This window comes from Ammospiza caudacuta, chromosome 4 (assembly GCF_027887145.1).
Source record: "Ammospiza caudacuta isolate bAmmCau1 chromosome 4, bAmmCau1.pri, whole genome shotgun sequence".
NCBI classification, from domain to species: domain Eukaryota; kingdom Metazoa; phylum Chordata; class Aves; order Passeriformes; family Passerellidae; genus Ammospiza; species Ammospiza caudacuta.
In genome coordinates, this window is record NC_080596.1 from 54,988,369 (window position 1) to 55,012,348 (window position 23,980).

At 38.7% G+C, this 23,980-nt stretch overlaps 1 protein-coding gene across 1 annotated transcript in view; it reads right to left on the bottom strand.

Annotated features, from left to right (window-relative positions):
• The window catches only part of N4BP2 (NEDD4 binding protein 2), a 31,367-nt gene extending 22,520 nt beyond the window's left edge, over positions 1-8,847 (bottom strand). The window contains exons 1-6 of the mRNA XM_058803698.1: positions 8,762-8,847; positions 8,300-8,472; positions 5,357-5,696; positions 2,318-3,554; positions 1,359-1,483; positions 109-197 (exon numbers count right to left, since the gene is read on the bottom strand). Of these exons, the coding sequence (XP_058659681.1) occupies positions 109-197; positions 1,359-1,483; positions 2,318-3,554; positions 5,357-5,573 (1,668 nt within the window). The 5' untranslated portion in view covers positions 5,574-5,696; positions 8,300-8,472; positions 8,762-8,847. The remainder of the gene's footprint in view (positions 1-108; positions 198-1,358; positions 1,484-2,317; positions 3,555-5,356; positions 5,697-8,299; positions 8,473-8,761) is intronic.
• Between the last annotated feature and the right edge of the window lie 15,133 nt (positions 8,848-23,980).

Consider the following 23,980-nt stretch of genomic DNA (forward strand, 5'->3'; position numbering starts at 1 on the left):
CTTGTGGAATAGAAGCTAGACTGTGAAAGACACTCCCATTTTAAAACATACGTTGTTGCCATGCTAGACAATAATCTCTTTTCACATTGGTCAAATTGCAATACTAACCAAAGCAACATAAGGCTTCATCTCCCATGCTTGTATGTTTGTGTTGTCAATTATTATAGGAGAGATTCGCTTTTCAAACGCTTCTTTGGCTGAAAAATACACATGTACAAAACAAGGTAATACAGTTAATTTCATTACAATAGGGTGAACATATTAATACTCATTCGCTAAGTTTGTTCTATTTTTATGTAGATAATCCATAATGATTAACCACTGTGTAAAGAACTCTTGCCATAGCTTGATCTGTTTCAAGGCCCTTTATTTCAGAAATCCCCCCTCACATGTAAAAACTACTGAGATATGGCATTAGCTTTTGAATTAACATATGTATGATAATCAAGGAATGAAAATGCAGATGTAAAATGCATCAAGATGACTAATCAATCAGTAAATTAAACTAAAAAAACTACATGATCACCTTAAAGTGGACTTCTTTGTTGCATACAAAATTCTTGGCTTTATAACAGTCTTAAGATTAGTCCACTCTGTAAACTGTATAAAATATGAAAAACCAAAAGAATTATTGTAATTTAAACACACATTAATGAAATGTATAGAATGTATAGAACCACTAACTTTGAGACACAGCACCATGTTTCTGTAGCCATGTTACAATGTGTCTGAACAATCACAGTTCTTGCTGAATCCCACATTTAATATTTAATTTCTCCACTAGTAGACAGCAGAAAAGGGATCATGGTTCAAATTTAGCAAGTAAAAGCTTAAAAAGACTTGTTCTATGGTGAGTTTAGCACAGGTCACTGTCAAAAAAACCCCACCCAATTATGAAATGGGGAAAAATAATTTATTCTGTCTTGCTCTTATAATTTAGTTTAAATTTGACAACAATTTTGTGTACAAGAGAAAAAAAAGATAACCAAGAGGGAGAAGATATCTGTGTATTATTTGTGTATTCATTACATACTGTATATGTATATTATGGATCATCTCAGAAGAAAATAGTTCTGGGAGATGGTGTAGGTAATATCTCTAGAAATGGGACACTACCCAAAATATATACCATTATAAAATCTGAGGACAAAACATACTCTTGACAAAGACAGTGGCATTTTTAATTGCAAAACACACAATAAATAGATGACTTCTGAGTTTGTGCTCATACTCTTTTTCTGCACATATTAAAAAATACTTCTACAATGGGGTAAATGTCACATAACAAGCCAGGCAGATTTTTAAACAGCACACAAGCTCAGAAGTGTGAGCAAGCTAATCCCTTATTTATGTCTCACCTCTTTTCCTGTTCCACTCATGTGCTTCCCCTAAGCAATCAGGATCATAATGGTATTGTCCATGTTTGTAAAAGTAATCATCAGTACTAAGAATGATTCCACCTGGGTTATCCTCAAGCAAATTCCTGTGAAAGATCAAGAAATAAACAGCTTTTTCCCCTTCTTCTCCCAAGCTGCAATGTCTACTACCATACATACTTTTTTTTACACTCTTGCACAAAACTAAAATTATTTGGAACAGAAGCAGCAAATGTAAGTAAGAGGAGGAAAAAAATCAACCTCCAAGCAAATATGATCTATAATAATTTCCCTCCCTTGTTTTTTCCAAAGGCTGAGGATTATCTAGGGGAGAGAGCTGATACAGTTTCCCTACATGTCTCTCATTTCAAAACATCAAGGGAGGTATTTTTCCATCGACATGTAGTGACATACCTTCACACTGACAAATATCCTGTCTTAATTGCATCACATGTTTCAGGTGTCAGTCAAAAGGAGTCTTAGTTCAATCTAGGCTTTCAGAAAGTAAGAGAAGGAATCAAAAATTCCCCCCAAGAAGCTTAACATATACTACTTATACAATAAAAGTTACACAGTGAAAGGGGAATTTCTGCCTGTAAAGAGCTGGCATATTTCTATTAGTGTTATTCGATGAAAACACTCCAAATAAACTGGGGCTGTAAGAATACAGCAGACCTAACACTACAGCAATGATGCTCTGCTGACAAACTCCTTTGCTCAGTGATAGAAGTTAAAGCTCATCATTCCTATTTCAATTTCCACTAGGAAAGGACCTGCAAGCAACTCTGCTTTCAGCAATTATTATTACCTATCATACTGCGTGTACTGTGTAGCTTGCAATTAGGGTTTACACATTACTAATTACAACTGTCTCTGCCTATGCCAAATCCTGTACATGATAAAGCAATGTTTTTTAGAAGCTCACAATATAAATGTTCTACCTTGCCAAATATGATTTTCCTGATCCTGGAACACCTCTGAGAAGAACAAGTACTTGACCTATTAGTTGCATCTTTTTTCTCATCATGTGACAAACACGTGGTTGCTGTGCTTGCGGGAAGTTCAATTTTGAGTTTCTATCTTGATTTCCCCATACCTTCAGAGAAGAGCTGCCATCCCAGGCATTTGAAACCACTGGGGAGGAAAGAAAGGGTCCTTTTTCCGAAGTTCTACAGTCAGAAATAGGTCTCCACTGCCCTGGATTGGAAGCCACAGGAATTACAAAACTGTGACTTCCACTGGATGGATAAAACACAGGAGCCATGAGATTCCAGTGTTGTTGAGACTGAGCTGATGGTGTAGGAAAATTTAAGTTATAACCCTGCTGAATTTGCTGAGCATCTGCAAGTTTTTGTGTTTTGAAACTGGATGTTTCAGGAGAGATACACGCCTCTGGAAGAGAAGCACTCTGGTAACTGCTAAAGGCAGTCACTGCATCTTCATGTTGTTCCAGGCACCTTGAATTAGGATCTCCAGAAACAGCTACTCCTAGTTCCATAGGTCTTTGGGAGGACCCACAAGAAGCAGCACTCACACTACTTTGATCCAAAACAGTATCTTGTGTCTGATCAGAATTTTCACACGATATTTCTCCATTTGATAGTTTATATACTTCTGAAGCCACAGCATGTTGAACATTCTGGTGTATTTCCAACATATCAGAATCTTCCAGTATCTCTGCAAAACTGTCTGATGCAGATGGTGAGCTTGTCTGGATGCTCAGCTGACTCACTGGTGGCTGGGAACAGCAGAAGTTTTCTAAAACCTCATTATTTGTCTCTGCTTGCTCTGGAAAAGGTAGGACATTGCAAACCGAATCAGGTTTTTCCCACTCAGGAAATTTGTTAAGACCACCCTGTTCCACAGGGTGCTCATGTGCTATTTGGTCATTTGCAGAATTAGGCAATTCCTCACTCAAGCTGTAACTCTGAAAGGCATTTTCTAGTAGGGAATCCAGTTCTCCAGTCAGCTGCACACCAGGTGACAGTACCTTTTCTATTGCTGCTCCAGAATAACTATGTGCTGCAGTACCTTCCCCCATTCCTTCATTTGCAGTAGATCTTTGCTGATTAACAAGAGGTAATGATAATGCTGCTAAATCAAAACTCAAGGTTTTTGAAGATGCTACTCCTTTGGCATGGGTGGAGAGCTCTAGAAGATGATCCATAGCATCTTCTACTGTTGGGTGAAATAAACAGAATAAAGCATGGTCAACTAAACAAACCCAAGCTGATGCACATGCAGTTTTTTGCCTGAGGAAGCATTTATTACAACTAAAGAACCAAAAGACAGTTCAGTAATTCACCTTTAAAGATAGCTTCTGAAATTCCCTTGACTCATTTCTCATTAGAAGTAAAGGCAGAATTCAATACGGACATACTGAAAAATAACAACCTAATAAACTTAAAAATTGCTATGGAAATATGTCTAAAAATTACAAATTTTAACTGGAAAAAATATCAGAGCTGGATGTTTAAATGGATAATTATTTCTAATCTATCTCATGTAGCTGAAATAGTGTAAAATGAACAAAAAACTCTACAAAGGATGAAAGAGCTAGAAGTATGCAAAGTACATTCACTATGGCCCACTTTAAAATGTCCTATCTAATATACCCTGAAAAATCCAGGATCTGCATTAATTCTTTGTAAAGCCACTAAATTGAGTAGAGGGTGCCAGTGATCAACATGAACAAAATGAAAAGCAGGCACAAACATCATCTGAGCCCTAAAGCTAAGCTTGTTTTCCTGAAAGAGCAGCAAAAACTTTAAGCTCATTTAAGTATGACTGTCTGCACTCATTAAGCAAAATCTTTGTCATCCTTCCAGCTTCTGTACTGTATGAAAACTTATTAGCACTCAAATATGCTAACCTTTCCTTTTTAAACTACTGTTTACAGTACAAGGCTATGAATTCTACGTGTTGACTGCATTCTCCAATAAGCTTTTGATAAAACTGCATTATGGTAAAGGTTGAATCTTATTAAGAGTTTGAAGCATGAATCAGTAATTCCATCAAATTCAATTTTTAAATGAACAACAATTATAACAGCACTCTCCCACTTGTTCCTAAATTTTAAACTCTGTACAATTTAGGTAATAAAAACAGTCCTTTTAATCGTTACCTAGTTTTCATACATACAAAAAAATGTCAAAATCTGCTTTCTTTGCACATATTCTTACAATAATCTCAGTTAATCACATCTGATCATATGAATGCAAATTGATTAAAATGCTCCATATGTGGCTGATTCCCCTGCACCTCATGCAGTACTTTTATCATAAGCAAATGACCTTGCATATAGAGGAATTTTAAAACCACAGAAGAATGGGAGGGACTGGGCATAAATATGAAAATAGTCTGCCAGGAGAGTTGGGTATGTAGGTCAGCAGAATGTAGGGAAAGAAACCAGTTCTCTGCTTTAGTTCCAGCAAGGGTGCAGAGAACTAAACATGGCAAACAGAATTTATCGTGCAGAAACTAATCCTCAGTGAACACGACAAGATAACAGTGCAAAATAAATGTAAAACAAAAGCTCAGTTCAAGTATTTAAGGAAAAGCAAATGCTGCCAGGACCACATATGGCACACCATCAAAAAATTGTGATCTAGAACATAAAATACCCCTAGTACAGAAACAGCTTAAGCATTTTGTAGAATATGGCACAGAAACTAACTGGCAAAACCAGATTCTCCTCACAATTCCACCAGTGCCTGCTCTGTGTCACAGAACAACCCACTCCAAACAGTACCTCTATTTATGGAGCACACTGCTCCATTTATCAGGCTCACAGAAACACTGTTAAAATTGGAGAATCTTACATGGTTGTAAAATTTCAAAACATTATTACTCACCTACTTACAAAAAGTTAAAACTCACAAATATGATTGCAACACCCACACTAACTTTTCAGGAGTTGCACCACTTAAGAGCTATCTGCACATGAAACAAAACTGTAATGTCAGCTGTATATTATTTACCTTTGAAGTCACATTCAGACAGAACCATATAAACCACACTAGGATCTAGGTCAGAAAACATCTCTGACATGCTGTTGAGGAGCTCTTCCTTATTGACATAACGCATTGCTTGTGCCACTAAGTGGCTTGGGTCCCCCTGGGATACAGCAACAGCAGCTCTGTCAGAATTGCCATTCCTCTGAGAAGGACTCCCACCAGTTTTCCTCTTCCGTGGCATTTTGTTTTCTAAGACGCAGTGTGCTTTTTGTTCTGGTTTGTTCACACAGGGCTGACAGCACCAAGCTTAAAAATCACAAAAAAAGCTCTCCTAACTGGGATAGACTGAACAGAAGTTACAGACCTGGAATTAAAAAAAAAACAGAAAAACTTTAATAAAATACATAATCACATTTCCATGTCTTCTATTTAAGTAGCTAAAAGATTAAAAATATACATAAGCATACAGGAAAGCATTTTCTAGATGTCTGCCTTTTTGCTTTTCAAATGGCTGACAGCTAGAGCAGCCTTATTTTCCAGGTAACTAGACACGCAATCTGCATCTGGAAGAAAGAACAAATAGAATGTAGCTTAAAAGAGAAATGCAGGAAAGTAAAGTTTGCAATGCCAGGTGGCCAGTTCACAAATATTCCTCTGCTACTGAGGAACAGTTAACATTATGGAACATCTACATTCAGTTAACATTCAGAAACTACTCCTCTTATGAAAGTACTGGAAGACGTAACATGTTACCAAATCTTTCAAGTCTTTCTTGACTTGCCCCTATCCATGACATTTTAAGAAAAAACAGGAATTCCTCAGTGTTCAAACACTGGCAGAGAGGTTGTGGAGTCCACAACCTCACATATTCTCAAAACCTGACCAAACATCCCTGCTTGAACCAGGCTGTTTCAGGGCTTGGGTAATATGCTTCAGGCACTCCTGCTAAATGTGATTGCTGGGTTGAACCAAGTGATATCCAGAAGTGCCTCAGCCTGGATGGAGCTTCTTTTTAATTGTTAAAAACACTTTACAACTCTATAAACCATAAAGCAAGAAGAGGCTTCTGCCCACCCCCACACTTCTGCCATGAAGCCTTTGAACACATCTAGTTACATTACAGCATCTGTAATAACTGCACTTACTGCATTAATCTTGTATAGAAAAGGAAAGCATTTATTAATAGAAATACAAGCACAAAGTACAGCATGGTCTCCCTTTTTTATTTATTTCAGTATCAAAGCTCTGTTGAGTTCTTGTGATGATCATAATAAACTAATTTATATTTTTTACAAATAATTATTCAGAAGCAAACCTTAGTAAGGCTCAGAAATTTGGAATTACAGCAAAGACTCACTATTTACCAATAACAATTACTGAGTAGGCCATAAAATACCTGTTTTTATATAAAACAGGTATTTTGCCAATGATGACCAATTAATTTAACATGTGCAGACAAATCAATGGCAGCACTTCCACTTTCACTCAGTCCTTCCCTCCCTGGATCACTGGCACACAAATGACAAGGCCAAATTAGTGCCAGATTCAAACAGCACTGATCCATTATCCTGCGTCAATCTCTTCCAACAACCAAGAGATTGAACATTTAGCAGAATGTTGACTGCTATGTTCTCAAGTCATAGAAAGTTATGGAAGCAAAACAGACAACTCTAAGATCCCAGGAGTTTCTATTATGTCTATATGGACTTTAGAGAGACAAACCAGACGGATGTCTGAAACAATAACAAGGTCAAGGAAGTCTGAAATGCAGGACAAGGAAAACAATACACAGGAAAAGGAAGAAGCAGACTTCCAAAAATAAAGGAGAAACCACAGAAAATACTAATTGGCCAGACTGAGCTGGGACAACTGCAGCTGGTTTTTTCATCACACTTTTTTTGGTTCACCTCTCTGATTAGCCATCCTTACACCATTCTTCACTGTCATGAAGGAGTATTCAACAATCACAAAAAAGTTACAGCAGGTCTTGTTTTTCAAACTTCTGTATCTAATTGATTCATCTTCTAGCCAGTAGAAAAGGTTGTCCTAATTTAAACAATGGTGCCTGTGGTAAAAAATGTGATTGTTCCTCAGTGAAAGAGGTTCACTGACAAAGGAAAGATCCTGCAAGGGAGAAAGTTATTCATGCACCTTGACATTACTGTGCAGCAATAGACTTTAAGCAGAACACTTTAAGTGTTGCCAGTGTTTAAATCTAGCTCTTTTATAATGATCAATCCTGTAAGAACATGCTGCTGAAAAACATACTCTGACTACAATTTCTATTACACACAACATCTCAAGTATAAGAAAAGCAAACAGGTAGTATTCAAGAGCAGGCAGAACACATGGAATAGAGGAAGAAAAATACTAAACTACTTTTTGAATCAAAAAGATTGCATTAGGAAACCATCAGCAGTAAAGTTTTTCGAGCTCATTACAAGGCCTTGTTTTTTAAGCAAACAGATCAGAGAAGTTTTCTAACCACTACTGAATGTTTACTAAAAGCATTAAGCAGCATGACACACTTCTGGTTTAACTGTGACCAAGTTCAAATGGAAAATAATTTATCAGTATTACTTCTCTTCATTTTTTAAGGAAGAAGTTGTCTAGCCTTGACACAACAGAAGAGTCAAACAATATGAACAAAGCTGCCCAATTTGTATATATTTTTAAATTTCTCTGAATACTTTAAGGTAGTTAACTTCATACATATAAAAGAGGTTGATTTGGTTTTGGCTGGGTGGTGCTGGTGACAGCTTTTCAGTCTGGTTTACTTTTGGGGTTTTAGAACAATTTCTTAATTTCAAACTATATAAAATATTTATCATGTAATGTCCACACAAACCTTCTGGCTTTTTAAAAAAAAAAACAAATAAACATATGCACATATAAACTGACGAGCTGGGGCTGGAAAAAGAATTCCTATTTGCAATACATAAAAAATAGCAATAGCACAGGACTTACATCTTTAGCTTCACTGAGTTGCCCCACGGTGGATCCTTTCTCATCTTTCCAAAACCACCATTGATTGCACATTTAATAAAGATCTGCTGTTAAAAACTATAATGCACTCTTCTGTCAGGAAACCATACTTTCTAATATACAAATCAGATGTCAGCAGAAGTGGCTGCTTCTTCCTGACAAAGGAATAATCAGAATATAATTAAAATTTGTATTTTGCTCACTTTAAGCAGTTTTAACACTGAGCAATGCACTTAATAGGTTTGAGTAGATTAAGCACAGCTAATATCTTAAAATAAATACCCAACACTTCAAGCTGAGTTCAACTATAAGTTTTCTTAAGGATAAGAACATCTACCTGATTTCAGTTTTTAGATGACTTCTTATTTTAAAAAGCTGACTTACATCAGGTAATGAAATAACATAGCAGAAGAATTAGCTAGAAATAAATGTAAGTTTCCTCACTTGCCATTCCACTTGGTCCTTCGCCACAATTCTTAACCATCTTGAAAAGGTTTACATATCCATGCTGGTGAAGACTAGATTCATTCCACCATGTGGGAAATTAGGCAAGTAAAATCTGGCACATCAAAACAAGATTATGTTACTTACACAACTTATTTGTAAAGCCTTACTAATGCTAAAGAACTGCACTTAGGTTCATCAAAGCGTCTGCCAACTCCTAAGCCATTGTGTACATACCAAAGATGTTAGGTCTACTCAAAGTCTGACAATTCCAGTTTACATATTAGCCTAGAGCTTACTCCTCACAAGTCTTGTGCTTCCAAACAAACTTAGAAAAAACCCAATCAGCAATAAAACCACCAAACAAAATGAAATAAAGAATAAACATCAACAACAAAAAACCCAAACACACAAAAAACACCAAAACCAACCTGAACATGTACACCTAAATTAGGTAAAGATTTAGAAACAAGTATTCTGTCACAATCCTAACATGAAAAGTTGATGGCCGAAATACTCTTCACAAGAAATGGAGATACCCATCTCAGATTTTACATCTAACTTCATTCCACTGCTCCACAGAATTAAAAACTGCTATCAAAACACAAAAAGCACTTCACTTAAGCACAAACTAAATGAGAATCCAAATTTACAAAACAAAGGAGATGTTGCAGACATAGAAAGTTATTCACCTCAAGAAAGTGGCTTCAGAAAAACCATACCAGGGGAAAAGCTGAAAAGCCATTCAATTATTTTACAGAACACCCTTTCAACAAAGGTGATTTCCACATTTTTTCATTTGCACTTTTGAGGTTTCCTGAGTGGAGAAAAACTATTAAGTATTTAAATGCAAGCACAAGAGGAAAAGCAGCCAATGAAATCAAACTGACAGCAATTCATTTTGTTTTCTAGTATTTACAAAATAAGATGATTTTCTTTTTTGGACAAAAGCCACTCCTCTAAAAACCAGAAGGTAAAAAGGAAAGAAAAAAAACAGGAAATGCCTTCCAGCAGATTTTTCTCAGTGAGTGTAGGAGTAGCAAAGATGGTTTGGGAGCCTTTTGCTGTCTTCCATTTCTGCCAGCAGTCAGCAAGGGAATAAGCCACTTCATTGTTGAATGTGAAAATCTATACCCAGCTAAAGACAGTACTTCTGGAAACACTTCAAGGATCTTTCCTACCCTCTCCTTCTTCCACTCTGTTATTCCTACTGGTTGTTCCAAGGTCCTGTTCCACAGTTTTAACAAAGGTTTGTCATATCCAAACAAAGGTTTGACTCCTTTGTCATATCAAGTTCTGTCAAAGTGCAATACACTGACAAATAGGTCTAATTCCTAACTAACTTACACACACCTGCTTTATGCAATCTGTTCTGCTAGGATTTTTTTCCATTTTTGAGATTTTTAAGTCTGTCCCAGGTCAGACAGATTCTTTTGAAGCTGCTGCAAAAAAATAACTATTCCTTTGAGAACAAAACAAAAGCTTCATCCAACTACACACAAAGTTCAAGAGTACAAAACCAGCACAAACTCATCTGAAGCAGATGCTTATGAAGCAAACACAACCTGCAGGAAGAACAGAGCCATGTTTCCTAGGAAGGACTCAAAAACTCTTCTGAACATGCCATGTCATGAGAAGTCAACCTGCAGTGGAAGTCACCAAGTGTTTCACAGGTGACAGAAGCTGCGGAACCCCACATTGTGCAGTTTCCTTTCAGGACACAAATAGAACTCCCAGAGAGGTACAGTCAAATCTGCTGGATGTACATGATTAAAGCAGTGGTGTAGGAGGAGGAAAGCCATCTGTGAGTGTGTTCTCCACCACCAGGCCTGCTTGAAAGGAACTTCCTTTTGCTTTGTGCTGAAGGTCAAAACTAGGATTTGGGGAAAAAAATGCAAATGGCCTTGGTATTATGAAGAGTGCAGATATGCAGCATGACAAACTAAAAAAAACAAACAAAAACAACCAGTTATTCTCCTTGTTTAGGAGGAGAAAGTTGTTGCTTGGGTTTTTTTGGTTTTGAGTTTGTGGAGTTTTTTGTGTGGAAAATAGTAAAGAGTATCTGCAAAATGTCTTTCCACTTCTAGGGACATTTAGAGATATTTGATCCTTTTATAGCTTCCCTTCTATGTCCTTCTCCCATACAGCTCACAGCCCTCTAAAGCATGCTGAAGAAAGGGTTTCCCATGGCAAATTTGGCTTTGAGGGGAGACCGTCCAGGATGCTGAGCTCTTGGGCTACCTGGGCTGTCCCCAGTGCAGAAACCACACAGCCCAGCTGTGTTACTGTGACCTATGCCCGATATCTGAAGTGATGCTACAGGCTCAAACAAAGAAGAATCTTGTGGTAATGTTGATGCTTCTGCAATTCCACACCTGACATCAGTACTACTGCTTAAGATTTTATTCCAACGCCCCACTACAAATCACAGAGAGGTATTTGGAAAGAGGAAGGAGAACTCCAGAAGTCCTGGAGCTGCAACTTGCCCACATCATGCTTCCAGAGACTATTCAAAACTCAGCCTTACTCAGTTCTGACAGGCAATATAACTGACAGCTAATTAATGCCCTACTGGCATTCTTACAGTAGCAGAGCCTCTGTAAGAAAAACTAAGGCAGCAACCTCTTAGAAGTCAAGGATTATTTTTTTAATGGAGTTGTTCTGCATGTAAATTTAGCTCTACAAACATTCCTGAAATAGTAATTTGACTGTGTCAGCCACTTAGCATAGACTACAAAGTACACAGGCAGGAGTAAAAGACAAGAGACTGCACAACACCTGAGACCCAAAATCCCCCAAAGCCCCATATGTAACATTTTTATATTCCCTCTATATCAGTGGCTTCCCCAGATGAAATGCATTAACACTAATACAAAAGAGGAAGAGGATTTAAAAAAAAATGTAAACAAGACAACAAGAAATAGAGAGCAACTCCATAGCTAAAACAAAACAAAAGCCAAGAGAAAGTAAGAAAAACCCTGTATTTATTGAAAAATAAAATACCGGATTTTAACACGTGCTTTGATGCTGTTAAATTTTCCTCACCAGTTCTTCACACAGTCTACAGGAACCCGAACTGCACACACGTGCTGCAAGCATGTGACACACGCAAGCCCCGTCGCAGCCAGGGTGACTGTGCCGGGAAGAATGAGGGTTAAAACTTTCAACCTTACAAACGCATACCATGCTTAACTTTTTCTGCCTTTCTTTAATTTTCTCCGTTTGTATTTCAGCTTTTGGCTCTCAAATCACAACTAGAGACGGGTTATCTAAAACTTTCACTGTTTTTGGAGTTCTAAAGAAGTTACTCTCAACTTTTCACTGTAAGGTTCTCCTACAGGACTAAGATGCAGACTAAACTTTGTCAATGCATTGTATAAAACAGCGTATAAGGCTCTCTTAACAGTTACACTGTCCTCAGTCTTCCAGTAACATGAGTTAAGAGAAGTACTGGTAAATACGGTGGGGTTTTTTTCTTGCTTTTGAAGCCAGGCTCCTCCAAAGTCCCAGTGACCTTATGGTACTTGACCAGCAAAACCGCAAATCCTGTCCAAAGCACGGAGGGATATTATGCTACAAAGGTCACAAACAATCTCACGATAAAGACATTTCAGCGGTTCTCGACCGTAAGAACGAACAAGCCCTTAGAGTACTCAGAATCCTTTGATTTCATTTTGAACGGGGTGAATTTATCTTCGCGACACGAAGTTCACCGGCACCCCGCACTGCTCGCTGCGGGGCGGGCGGCCGAAGCCTTCACACCGGCTCGCCGGCCCCGACCCTTCCTTCAGCGGCCCCAGCTGCCGGCAGAGCAGCACTCGGGATTATGCAGAAGGCCGCGCAATCCGGTGACGGGCGGAGGAGGGCAGGCCGCCGGCACCGCGGCGCTCACCACAGCGGCGGGGAGCGCCGAGGCCGCACGAAGGCCCCGGGGAGAGCAGGCCCGAGCGGCGGCCCCAGTCCGGCGGCGGAAGGGCCGCCCGCGACCACACTGCCGCTGCCACGGCCGCTTCTCGCCGGCGACGACCCGCGCCCACAGAGCGGCCGCGGGCGGGCGGTCAAGCTGCGCCGCCCCCGCCCCGCTGCCTCCCCTCCCACCCGCAGGCAACTCCTCTGCCGTAACGCCGGGGACGGGTCCCCCGGGCCCGCCGCCATACGGGACGCGTCGCGGGGGCCGCCCGCTTCCCGCCCCCGGGAGACCGCGGCGAACAGCTCCGCGCCCTATCGGGAGCGGAGGGAGGGCGAAGCTCCTCCCCGGTCCCGCCGCCAGACCCCGCCGGCCGTTACCTCGCTCGGCTCAGCTCAACTCGGCTCAGCTCTCTCGCTGCCGCCGGCGGCGGGCGCGGGGCTGCGGCCGCGGGAAGGGGAGGCTCGGGCGGGGCGTGCGCCGCGGGGACACAGCGCCGCTCCCCGGCCGCCCGGGGAAGCGCAGCCCGGGAGGAGGTGCCGCGCCGCCCCCGCCCCTTCCCCTGCCCGCCCGGGCCCGCGGTGCCGCCCCGGCCGGCTGAGGGCTGAGGGCCGCTCCGCGCCGCAAGCCGGCTGGGAAACCTGCGTGAGAGGGACCGCAGAGCTGCGCGGTGAGAGCCGCGCTGCTGGGTACGATGCTACGTGGCTGAGTTCAGCAACGGCGGGGGATCGCCGGCAGCTAGCGCGGTGACATCTCTCAGCCGTGTAGTGACAGGTTTCACAGTTGTAACAAAAAGCGTGAGTGTTTCGTTTCTGCTGCTGCTGCTGCCCAGTTTTACTAAAATTTTTAACGTTGAGGATATCTCCCACAGTCTGGAATGACGCCGTGGGTCTGCAGGCTCATACTGAAGGGGAAATGGCAGAGGAGAATGATTTTTTAAGGAAGCTGAGGAGTGTCGGGCGGGGTCTGTCATCAGTGATTGCTGTGGAAGCTGCGAGCTGCAACAGAAAAGAGAAACAGCTGACTAGGAGAGGGCTTCATTGTCTACAGCAAGCAATGGACGCTTGATGGAGATGGACAGTGGAAGATTATGGAAGGATGAAAGAAAAGAGATGTGCTCTTGATGAACTGAAATGATTTTAAGTAGCCCTAAATTATAGAACTGTTGTGAAGTCACCATGAAAGGAGCTAAGTGAACAAGAGTTTTGAATTTATCAACACGTGTTCATACACAAAGTGCAAAAGGGTTTTAGGGGCAGAGCTCCTAAAATAAAATTATTTTTAAAACAAAACAAAAAAAAAAAACACAAACCAACGCCAAACAACACTCAAGGTGAGAAGATTTTACTGGGAGAACTTTTCTGTAGTTGTTATAGAAGTTCATTGATTTGAGAAATTTCACTGTCACCAAATGGGCTTTAAAATATAGTTGGAAAATTACATATGAAGTTTGCCCATTACTGATGTCTGAGAATAGGACTTCATTACATTGCCATAGGCATCCTCGTCGGCTCTGTCTCCCTGCCTATGCCAGCAATAGGTAATAGGCAGGGTCTCCACTACTTGGTGCTTGTATATCCAGTTCTCCGGGGATGGATTCCTGTGCCCATTGTCTTGAGGTACCTCCCTGCCATCTGCATGCAGCCGCCTCCCATCAGGGCACAATGCCTCAGGAGGACATTTGCTGGAGGTGTCCCACTGTGATCTTCCTAGGGAACAGAAACAGGACACTCCTGTGAAAGGAGAGAAGCATCTTCCCTCCCAATGGAGTGTCACAATCCACTTGGTAGGGTGCTTAATGCTCTTTAGAACTTCTCATCACGCTGCACAAATACACCAATCCAGGTGTCAGGGAACTTTTATGTCATATTGTATCATCATCCTAACTCCAGCAAGCCAGCTATTTAGTCTCAAAAGTGTTGATTAACAAGCCCTTAACTTTTACATCTTAAGTTCAACAAGCTCCCAACTCACACAACAAAATTCAAGTCTTGGAAGTGTTGGCTAACAAGCTCACAATTTAATATGCTCCCAATACTAGCAACGTTTCAGGTTCCCAAGTGGTCTGGATCAGGGGTAAGAGAGGAGGAAGAGACAGACCAATCCACTTTCTTTTACCGTTTATCTGGTGCACATGTGTTATATAAAACAGGTTTTTGCACTCTTTTGTCCATGCATGCAATACTAAACCCTTTAGAGCCCTCTAGGAAATGAGGTCTGTGGGGGTCCTGGAGCCCCTTGCAGTGAGGTGCCTTGCACTCAACTCCTGCCTTGGTGCAGGCACAGTGAGCATGAGTCTCAAGGCAGCAAAGAAACCTGGCTTCATCCAGCACTGCCCCAGCTCCACAGGACCCTCTTACAGTCACAACTTTCCTGTCCCAACAGTCAGAACATGCTTACGTGCTTATGCCTGGTTCTCCATGAGGGGAGTAAGGTCGTCTCCCAAGCTGCAGATCGATCCTTCATGGTGTGATTCATCCCATTCAAAGGAAGTGGCGTCCCTGAGCCTCATTTGTCCTTTATTTCCCTTCAAACAGGGAAACATGGAAGATGTGGCCTTCAGAAGACTACTAAAGATCTGCTTATTTAGCACCTAATCTGAGATGCTTCACAAGAAAGACCAAGAAGTCACAGCCATCTTTGTGTCTCATCACAGGTACTCCCACTTCTGGTTCCTTAATGGCCTGCTGGATAGCCACCTTCTGCCACCAGCACCCACCTGTTTCCACTATAGATGTAACTTTTAATTTTAATGCAAATAATGAATATGTAAGTGCAAAAGATAAAATTTGGTTTTAGGGTGAACTATGCACACATGGGTACTCAACAAAACTGCAGAAGGCTGCTTGGAGTAATTTGTCTGAAGCTTGTAGGGATCACAATCTCAAAGTGCTGGCTATTTAGTAGCACAATAACAGAGAGGCAAATAAGGGTTTTTATGTAGTATTTCTCAATATATGTATTTCTCAATAAAATAATGTAAAAAAATTGAAATTCATATTCAAAATATTTAATATTTTGGGAAATAAATCGATTTAGGCATTGCTAATTTGCCTGTGACTTTGCCATTTCAGTACTTATCTTGTAGATACATAGTGTGCAATATTTAAATAAACAAGAACAAACATTTACACTTCTAATACAATACATAAAGCCTATGTCATCCAGAGGATGTGCTCATAAATCTCAAAAAGGCTGTCTCTAGCCATGACTCACAAAAGCAAAATAAATAATTATTCAATACGCTGCCATTGTATGTGTCAAAAAATCTGGAGGAAAATTTGCCTTGATTGGAACTTGTGTGTGTGTGATGTCAAGTGACAGTTTCATGCATGTCCTGGGAACTGTTTCCTTACTTCATGTGTTCAGTGTCTGGACAAGTACCAGAAACAAAATCGTTTTTCTTCAAGGGCGTGATGCTGGTAATGTGTTAATCATACGTTTGGAAAAATAGGTCATGTAAATTCCAGTGTAATGACTGCGTCTTTATATTTTTAAGGTTGCCAAAAAAAGAGGGAGAGAGGTTTTCAGTATGCTCTAGTCTGATAGCCTCCATTAAACTGCAGTGCTAGAGGGGTGTTGCTGCTGGCACTTGATGCATGAAACTATGTTGTTCTTTGCCAGTTGTACATATTACAGTATTTGACACCATGAAAATACCAGACTAATTTGGGCACTGGCGGATTTCTCACTGTCACAGTTAACACTGTAAATAGGAGGGATTTGATTTAAATAGGAAAGATTTTTGATTAGAAAATTATAATCACGTAATAGAGGCTCTTTCAAGTTTTGTGTCCTTCAAATTTTCACACAACTTTTTCAAACAACACCATAATCACCTATTATATATGCTGTTGGTTTGGGTTGGGGTTTTTTTTTCCATTCCTTTGCCTCTCCTTATGTCTGCACTTGGCTTGTTTTTACTTGGAGCGGCTTGAACATACAACATGTAATCTGTGCTGCTTGGCTAAAGTGTTTAGTCTGGTCTTCACTGAATACTTTAGCAACAGATTTCCATTTTAGTTTCTTTAGTGCTGTCTTCTTAAAGTAAAAACACTTTAGTATATTTTTGCTTTTGTTATAAATCATATTAAAGTAGTAATATTACCAGAGTGGAGACATAGAACAAGGAAATGTCAGTCCCTTATAATGTTTCTGACTATATAACAGTTTACATCTACTCAGCAAATTGTGATTTCCTTTCTTCTACATTCAAAATGTCTTTATACTAAAAAAAAAAATTAGATTTTGATTTGCAAGAAAAATTTGCAGCTAAACTTTTGGCTTGAAGAGCATACTGGTGTGGCAAGAAAGACATGTAACTTTGCAAGTTTTAAAGACTTGTTATTACTTACAGTAACATGTTAAAAATACTGTAGGAAAAGGCCTGAGGAATAAGTGTGCATTAAAAATTAATACCAGCTGTGGTGAATCTGAAATAAGTTATCTTTTCAGGAGCTTAAGGTACAGTTTTTATCATTATTCAGAACTTTGCTTTGGACCATTAATATATCAAAGCCCTGAACTATCATAGGTTTTTCCTTCCTTCAGAAAGGAGAGATGAAAAGAGACTTCATCTAGTTCCTGCAGAAACCATTTTCATAACAGTTGATCCAGTCCCACAATGCTGTAATCCTCTTCCTAAGGAACCTTCCACATTCCATTGCCAGCTTTAGGTTTCATTTACCATTGCAGAAACTAAAGAGTGTTAAAATTAAAGTTATCCTTCCCTGTTTTTTTTAAAAATCAATTTACCTTAATGCTGATTTAAGATGTTTCACTTGGCTTCTTGGAATGTCTCTGTCTCCTGTTAATATTACTTTGTCCATGATCTTAGACTTCGTGTTCCTACAAAAGGTAACTCTTCCCCTTTGCCAGAGAGTGATTTCCAAGGTAGAAATTTAATTCCTTAAGGACAAAAAAAAAGAGGGAGAAGTTTTATAAAAAGAAATGTGTGCAGAGTACCTCACATACCTGTCTCTTCTCCACCCATCTCTAGATTTAAATCAAATGCATAGTGAATGTTGGTGTTTTATTTCCATTAAGAAACTCCCTATCTGGCTTCTATACTTGCAGGATATTGATCTTCTGTTCCATATAGCAATCAATTGCAGAGTTAACTGAAGAAACAGGGAGGTATCACTGCAGTAATCTTAGTTATTTCACACATTAATTTTTTAATTCCAAATAGTGCAGATTTATTATATCTACATTAAAATAATGCCTCAATTCCCTCTATACAGGATTATATTTCAGCATTATTTTAAACAGGAAAAAACAGTATTTAGAAGCAGCAGAAATCTAGATCATTAAGGCAGTTTTTGCCCCACTGAAGACAATAGCAAAAATTCTGCTGATATCAATAGAATTGCATTTTTAAGTAAACAGGTCACACCTATTCCAGTATTACCATTAATGAATACTAAAGAAGTCACTTAACAAATCAGTGCTTTGGTTCACCTATCCATCAGTAAACTATCAAAGGAATTTATAACATTACCAGTGAAGGTTAATAATTGCAAATTTTCAAATTCTTGTTTAAACGCATGCTAAAGCAGCATATTACTAGTCTTCATTTAAAGTACCTGCACTTTAAGGAGGTATTTCAGATATATTGCAGAACAGAAATAAAATTTGCTCATTATGCCTGTTATGCTAAACATCTCCAGAATATATGAACTATAAAGATGCTTGGATTTTGGGAAAGGAGGTGCAGAGAGATAATGAGAATAAAAGCTATTATCCAAGAATTGAAGGATTATACTGAATTGTATCTTCTCTGCAGGCATAAAGAATGAGGTCATGCTTATATGGCTGACAAAATCCTCACTGCTACAAGGACCTTCTGAATCTGGAATAAGCTCACACTACAGATTTGATTTGTGGTGAATCTGATTCCTGTATTGGATGTTCTCTGCTCTGCTGTTTTTATCAATCTGATATGTCAAATTCAATAGATACCAAAAATCCACCTTAATCTGTTTAAACTGCAGAAATGGAGAACAAACAATCCTTAATATGCCACCTTGGCATATGATAAAAAGTAATAAGCTGACTTTGATTGTAACTGTCATATTTTTATTTGTTGAATACCACTTTATTTTTAAAAACTGCATTGATCCTATCCTATGGTAAATTTAATATCAGATATCTTAGAGATCTGCAAATTTAAATGGCTTAAGAACAAGATTAGCAGTAAAATTGCATTTCTGTGTTATTTTTTTAAAACTGATTTCATGTCTATCACTGCAGGAATTAGACTTAACAGGAACAAAATGAATAATCATTGATGCTTCTGCAACCTCTACCATTCCCAAAATGTTTTGTTAAAAAAACAAAACAACAAAGCCATGAGGGATTCACTTAATACATCTTCATCAAACAAAATGCAACAGCTGCTTAACTATGCCATGCAATAACACAGAGTAGTTAATAGGCAGTTACTATCCATCTGAAATGGTAGGAGCTTTGTCAGCAGGGTGCTGTTATCTAAAGTGGAATTTGACCAGGATTTGAAAGTTTACTTATTGTTTTTTACAAAACAGTTGTTTTCTGCTGATTAAGATAGAGGACACTTCCACGGAACAGTATCATTAATGGCCTCCATTCATTCCTAAAGACAGAGTTGTGAGAACAAAACTGCCCCAGGACAGGAAATCTCCAGGTTTCCAATCCACAAGGTGTCTGCCTTCAGGCAGTTATTAAGAGGACAGGCACAGCTGCAGAAGAAATGTCACCGATTTTGAACTGGGCTAAAATATTCTATATTAAGACAGAACTAAGATAATTCAAGAATTTGCAGTGACGCCTCAGCATTTTATGTTCTTGGGCAGCTGAGCTTCTCCTGGGATATCTAAATAAGAGCCAAATCCCTAGCATAAGTGATAGCAACTGAATCCAAGCAATTCCATGTTGGACTTTGTCTTCACTAAGGAAAACTTAGGGTAGAGGCAGAAAGGAAAAAAAACTTATTTCATTTAGTTAGAACAATATCTCATTATATGTATTAGATGGTTAAAATAATCTTATGCTCCTACCTGTTTACCTTCATCAAGATAGCATGTAATAACTACAAATACCTTGTTCATATTAGGATTTTATCACTTTTAAGGTATTCTGTATCTCCTAAATTAAATATTTTCCTTAGAGCAAACAAGATGCATTTCCTCAAATATATTAATTCCCAAGTTTACTTAATGTACACATCATCCTGAGATGCAGAAATAAACATTTGGAAACAAACAATTTAAAATGTCAATTTGAAAGAAAAGAAAAAAAACCCCTGTTATTATTTTCTTTCAACTATGTAATACTATAAGTAAAATTTAGTTGATGTATTTTTGTATTTTATGGGTTTTGTGATATCAAGTTATTAGTCCATTTCACATTACTAAATTTTGGGGAAAAAGTAATTAAAACCCTTCTAAATAAAAACTAGTACTTTCATTCTACTGGAAATTTTGAGGTGTCTTGTTTGCTCTGATTCAGAAATTTGAAATGTTAACATATTGGACCTTGTTGCAGGATAGAATTTCTAAGTAGATCTAATATTCAGTACAAGCCTGAATCTTAGGCAAGATCCAATCATTTATTAATGTTACTCTAATGAAAAAATGCTTTTACCTGTCAAGACAGACTGTATTCCATTGCCCATGCAATTCATTTACCATAAGTTAATTGCTTGCCAATCACATGTGATTTAAGGACCTGTTTTCTTCACAGTGACTGACCTTCAATTAATGTAAAATTAAAACAATATAAAAATGTATTTTATTTCTTTCCCAAAATAGCTTCATAGAGGCCTTATGCTCAAGTACAGATATGTACAATACATGTCCTATTGAGACATGAATATTTTACAAAATTTTCTGATACCACAACCCAATGGCTTCAAAATTCTACAATATATATCTTGCAGGTATCCTGCTTAGTGTCAGTTTAGCTCATCACTTGTTACACAAAAGCTGCTAGTTACAGCAATCCTTGTGCTTGACATCTGTTACAAACATCTGTGGATTACTCCAACTGCTTGTAAAAATGAATTAGGGAACTTGTTATGGTCTAAAACCACTAGCACTTATTTATTAATTAGATTTCAGTAACTAGTTTCTGAACTTGAATAACTTGTATGCCAGATGTCTTATGCTGAAACAAGAAGCCAAGGAGATGGGGGAAGGGAACAGCAAGTCAGTGATGTGCATTTAAAAACAGCTGTGTAGACTACCATTTTTAAAGAAAATTCTTTGTTTATTATGTGCCTCTTTGTAACTGTCACATGACAGAATCTAATTATTTTGCTAGGAAATGAACAGATAGCTGTTTGGGTGCTGGTGAATGGGGAAGGCCGCCTTTTGCTTTCCTGTAAATTCTGACCCCATTGGGTTTTTTTTTTAGTCCCTTTAAAATCCACCTATCACTTCTATTTTTTAACATTTCATACCCTCTCTCACTGGAAACGGGGCCACATTCTTTCCCAGTGAATAACACCAGCAACAAAAGAAACTCAAATTTAGAAAGCCACAGGCCATCTTACAGTTTCAGCAACATAAAAGGACAGTTGCTCCTTCTAACAGGACGGTCTACAGTTTCCAGTTTATTTAAGGACTAGGCAAAAATTAGCTTGTACCTGTCAAAATCATGACAATTCCAAGTTGAAAGACTGAGGGAATCCATATCCTAAGACAAGCTCCACACCACCCTGCTCTAGCTTATGACATTCAGATTGGTATCTGCAACCTGATACACACAATTCAGGATGGAGCAGAAGTGGTGTCATTTGGATCTGGGCCCATCTGTAATAGACAACTTATTAAAAACCCAGGCAAACAAACAAACCAATCCCAAACAAAAACAGTTGATACAACCAGCATGAAAACATGTTTAAGCTTTTTTCAAGTAGACAATCAAACACTGAACTCTTTCAACTGCTTTATTCCTCTGATTGCATTCCCCAAGACCTGGAAGAATGAACAAGCTAACTTAAAAGAACATTGAAAGAGGAGTAGTTCATATTTTCTGTGTAGTTCTTCAATTTCTGAGTTGGGCATTTGTTCTTCTGTAGAGTGGTGATGGTTAGGAGACAAAAATGTGTACCTTAAAACTTCAATGAGAGTTTTGTCTTTGTCTCAGTTTTTATTATGAACTTGCATATTTTCTATGTACAAAAAATAAATTAAATATACTACACGGTAGAAGAGTAGAAAAGGAAAAGGTGTACTCTATATTACACATTCAGCAGAACAAATTGCAACTTCCCCCTCATCAATTGTGCTGGGTTTGGGTGGGGTAGAGTTAATTTTCTCTACAGTGGCTGGTATGGGGCTGTGTTTTGGATTTGTCCTGAAAGCAGGGTTGATAATACAACAGGTTGATAATACAACTGATTTTGTTACTGCTGAGCAGCCCTTACACAGCGTCAAGATACCTTCTGTGAGGAGGCTGGAGGTGCACAAGGTGTTGGGAAAGGACACAGGGGGAGCAGCTGACCCCAACTGGCCAAAGGGATTTTCCAGACTGTACAGTGACATCATCAGTATTTAAAGCAGGGGGAAGAACAAGAAAGGGGGGGCACATTTTGAGTGATGGTGTTTGTACTTCCCAAATACACGTGGTGAAGCCTTGATTTCCTAGGGATGGCTGAACACCTGCATGCCCATGGGAAGCAGTAAATGGATTCCTTTTCTTTGCTCATGTGTGAGGCTTTTGCTTTACCTAGTAAACTGTCTTTATCCCAGCCCATGAGTTTTCTCACTTTTACCCATCCAATTCTCTTTCCCATTAGCTGTGAGAGAATGATTGAGCAGCTGCCTGGGACTTGTTGCTGGCTGGGGTTAAACCACAACATCCATATACATGTTGGTAATTATTTTCCTCAGCAGCATTATGCAGTTTGTGACTCTTACAACTCTTAAAGACACATGTTTTTGGACTTTCCTAGTTATTTCTGATTATACATGTACTTTTCAAATTCAGCTGTTATAAAAGGCACATACAAATAAATGTATCTAAATTATCTTTAAACCCATTAATGAGATGAAATAGAAAACAAATATTTCCATAATTTAAGCTTGTTTAATCTATTTTTCAAAACTTTACACTGTTTTAGTGACTGCAGCCACTATCACACATATGTTCTTCCCAGGTCTCAGCAAGAAGACAAACCATGCAGCATCAGAACAGCAAACAGTACATTTGCATACAGAAATAAAAGCTCCCAATATACTTTGATGTAGCTCTCTAGTTGACTTGAAAGTCCCCTTCATATGTAGACAGGGGGCAAAAGAAATCCACAAGAATATTCATTTTAACTATGAAATTTAATAGTATCCTCTGATTTTTAAAATCTTCTTGCAAGTTTGTTCAGCTAGTTTCCAAAGAGATTATTATAGTGGCTGTTACATATGGAGAGCCAAAATCAAAACTGAAAGGAGCCTTTTTATTAAATAAATAGAACTGTACGTGTGACTTGTTTTAAGATATATAACAGAACATTTAATTATATTGTTCTTAGAATTTGGCTTCTCCAGTTCATCTTGAATTTGGCAAAATTGTACTTACAGAGAAATAATTATATTTAAAAGATACTTACAATTCACTCAGCGCTACTTATTTCAGCTTCTATCTCTGCATTTTTTGTTTGCTTATATGAAACTCCTACTGCCCAGCCAGCTGCAGATTTTCTACTACATGTGTTCATCTTTGCTCATTCCATTTCTCCTGCTCATTCACACCTTTTCCTGAGGTCCCATTTCCTGCACCCAGCAGCAGGTCAGTGGACAAATCTCTTAGAAAGGAACAGAGAGACAAACACCAAAATAAGGCATTGGTAAGACAGAAAAAATATTACTGCAAGCTTGCTTAAATTCGGGAAAATATAGAGGCTTTGGGGTTTTTTTTGCTCATAGATTTTGTCAGCATTTGTGCACTTCTTTTAGTGTTATTTTGTACCTGCTATATGAAGGAGCTTCCTTTAGGGTATTTAAGGATCTATTTCTTTCCTCCCTTAGAAGTAACATTATTCTGTTCTTGCTATATTCAGAATCTGATAGACTTATCAACATGTTTTTTCATTTAAATCAAAAAATTCATGCTTAACAGTGCATTCAGGCAGCTGAATGATACTGAAAATGGATGAAAAATGGTTCACTCCAGTTTTCTTCTGGATTAGAGGTGGTTGCTGAGCAGATCTTGAAGGTTTAAAAATTGATTAAACATAGGTCAATGGCATTTCATAAACAAAACCTAACTACATCTCAAATAGTGACTTAAATGTTCACATGGTGGCTAAAAGTCTTTTTCTGGCTTATTAAAGG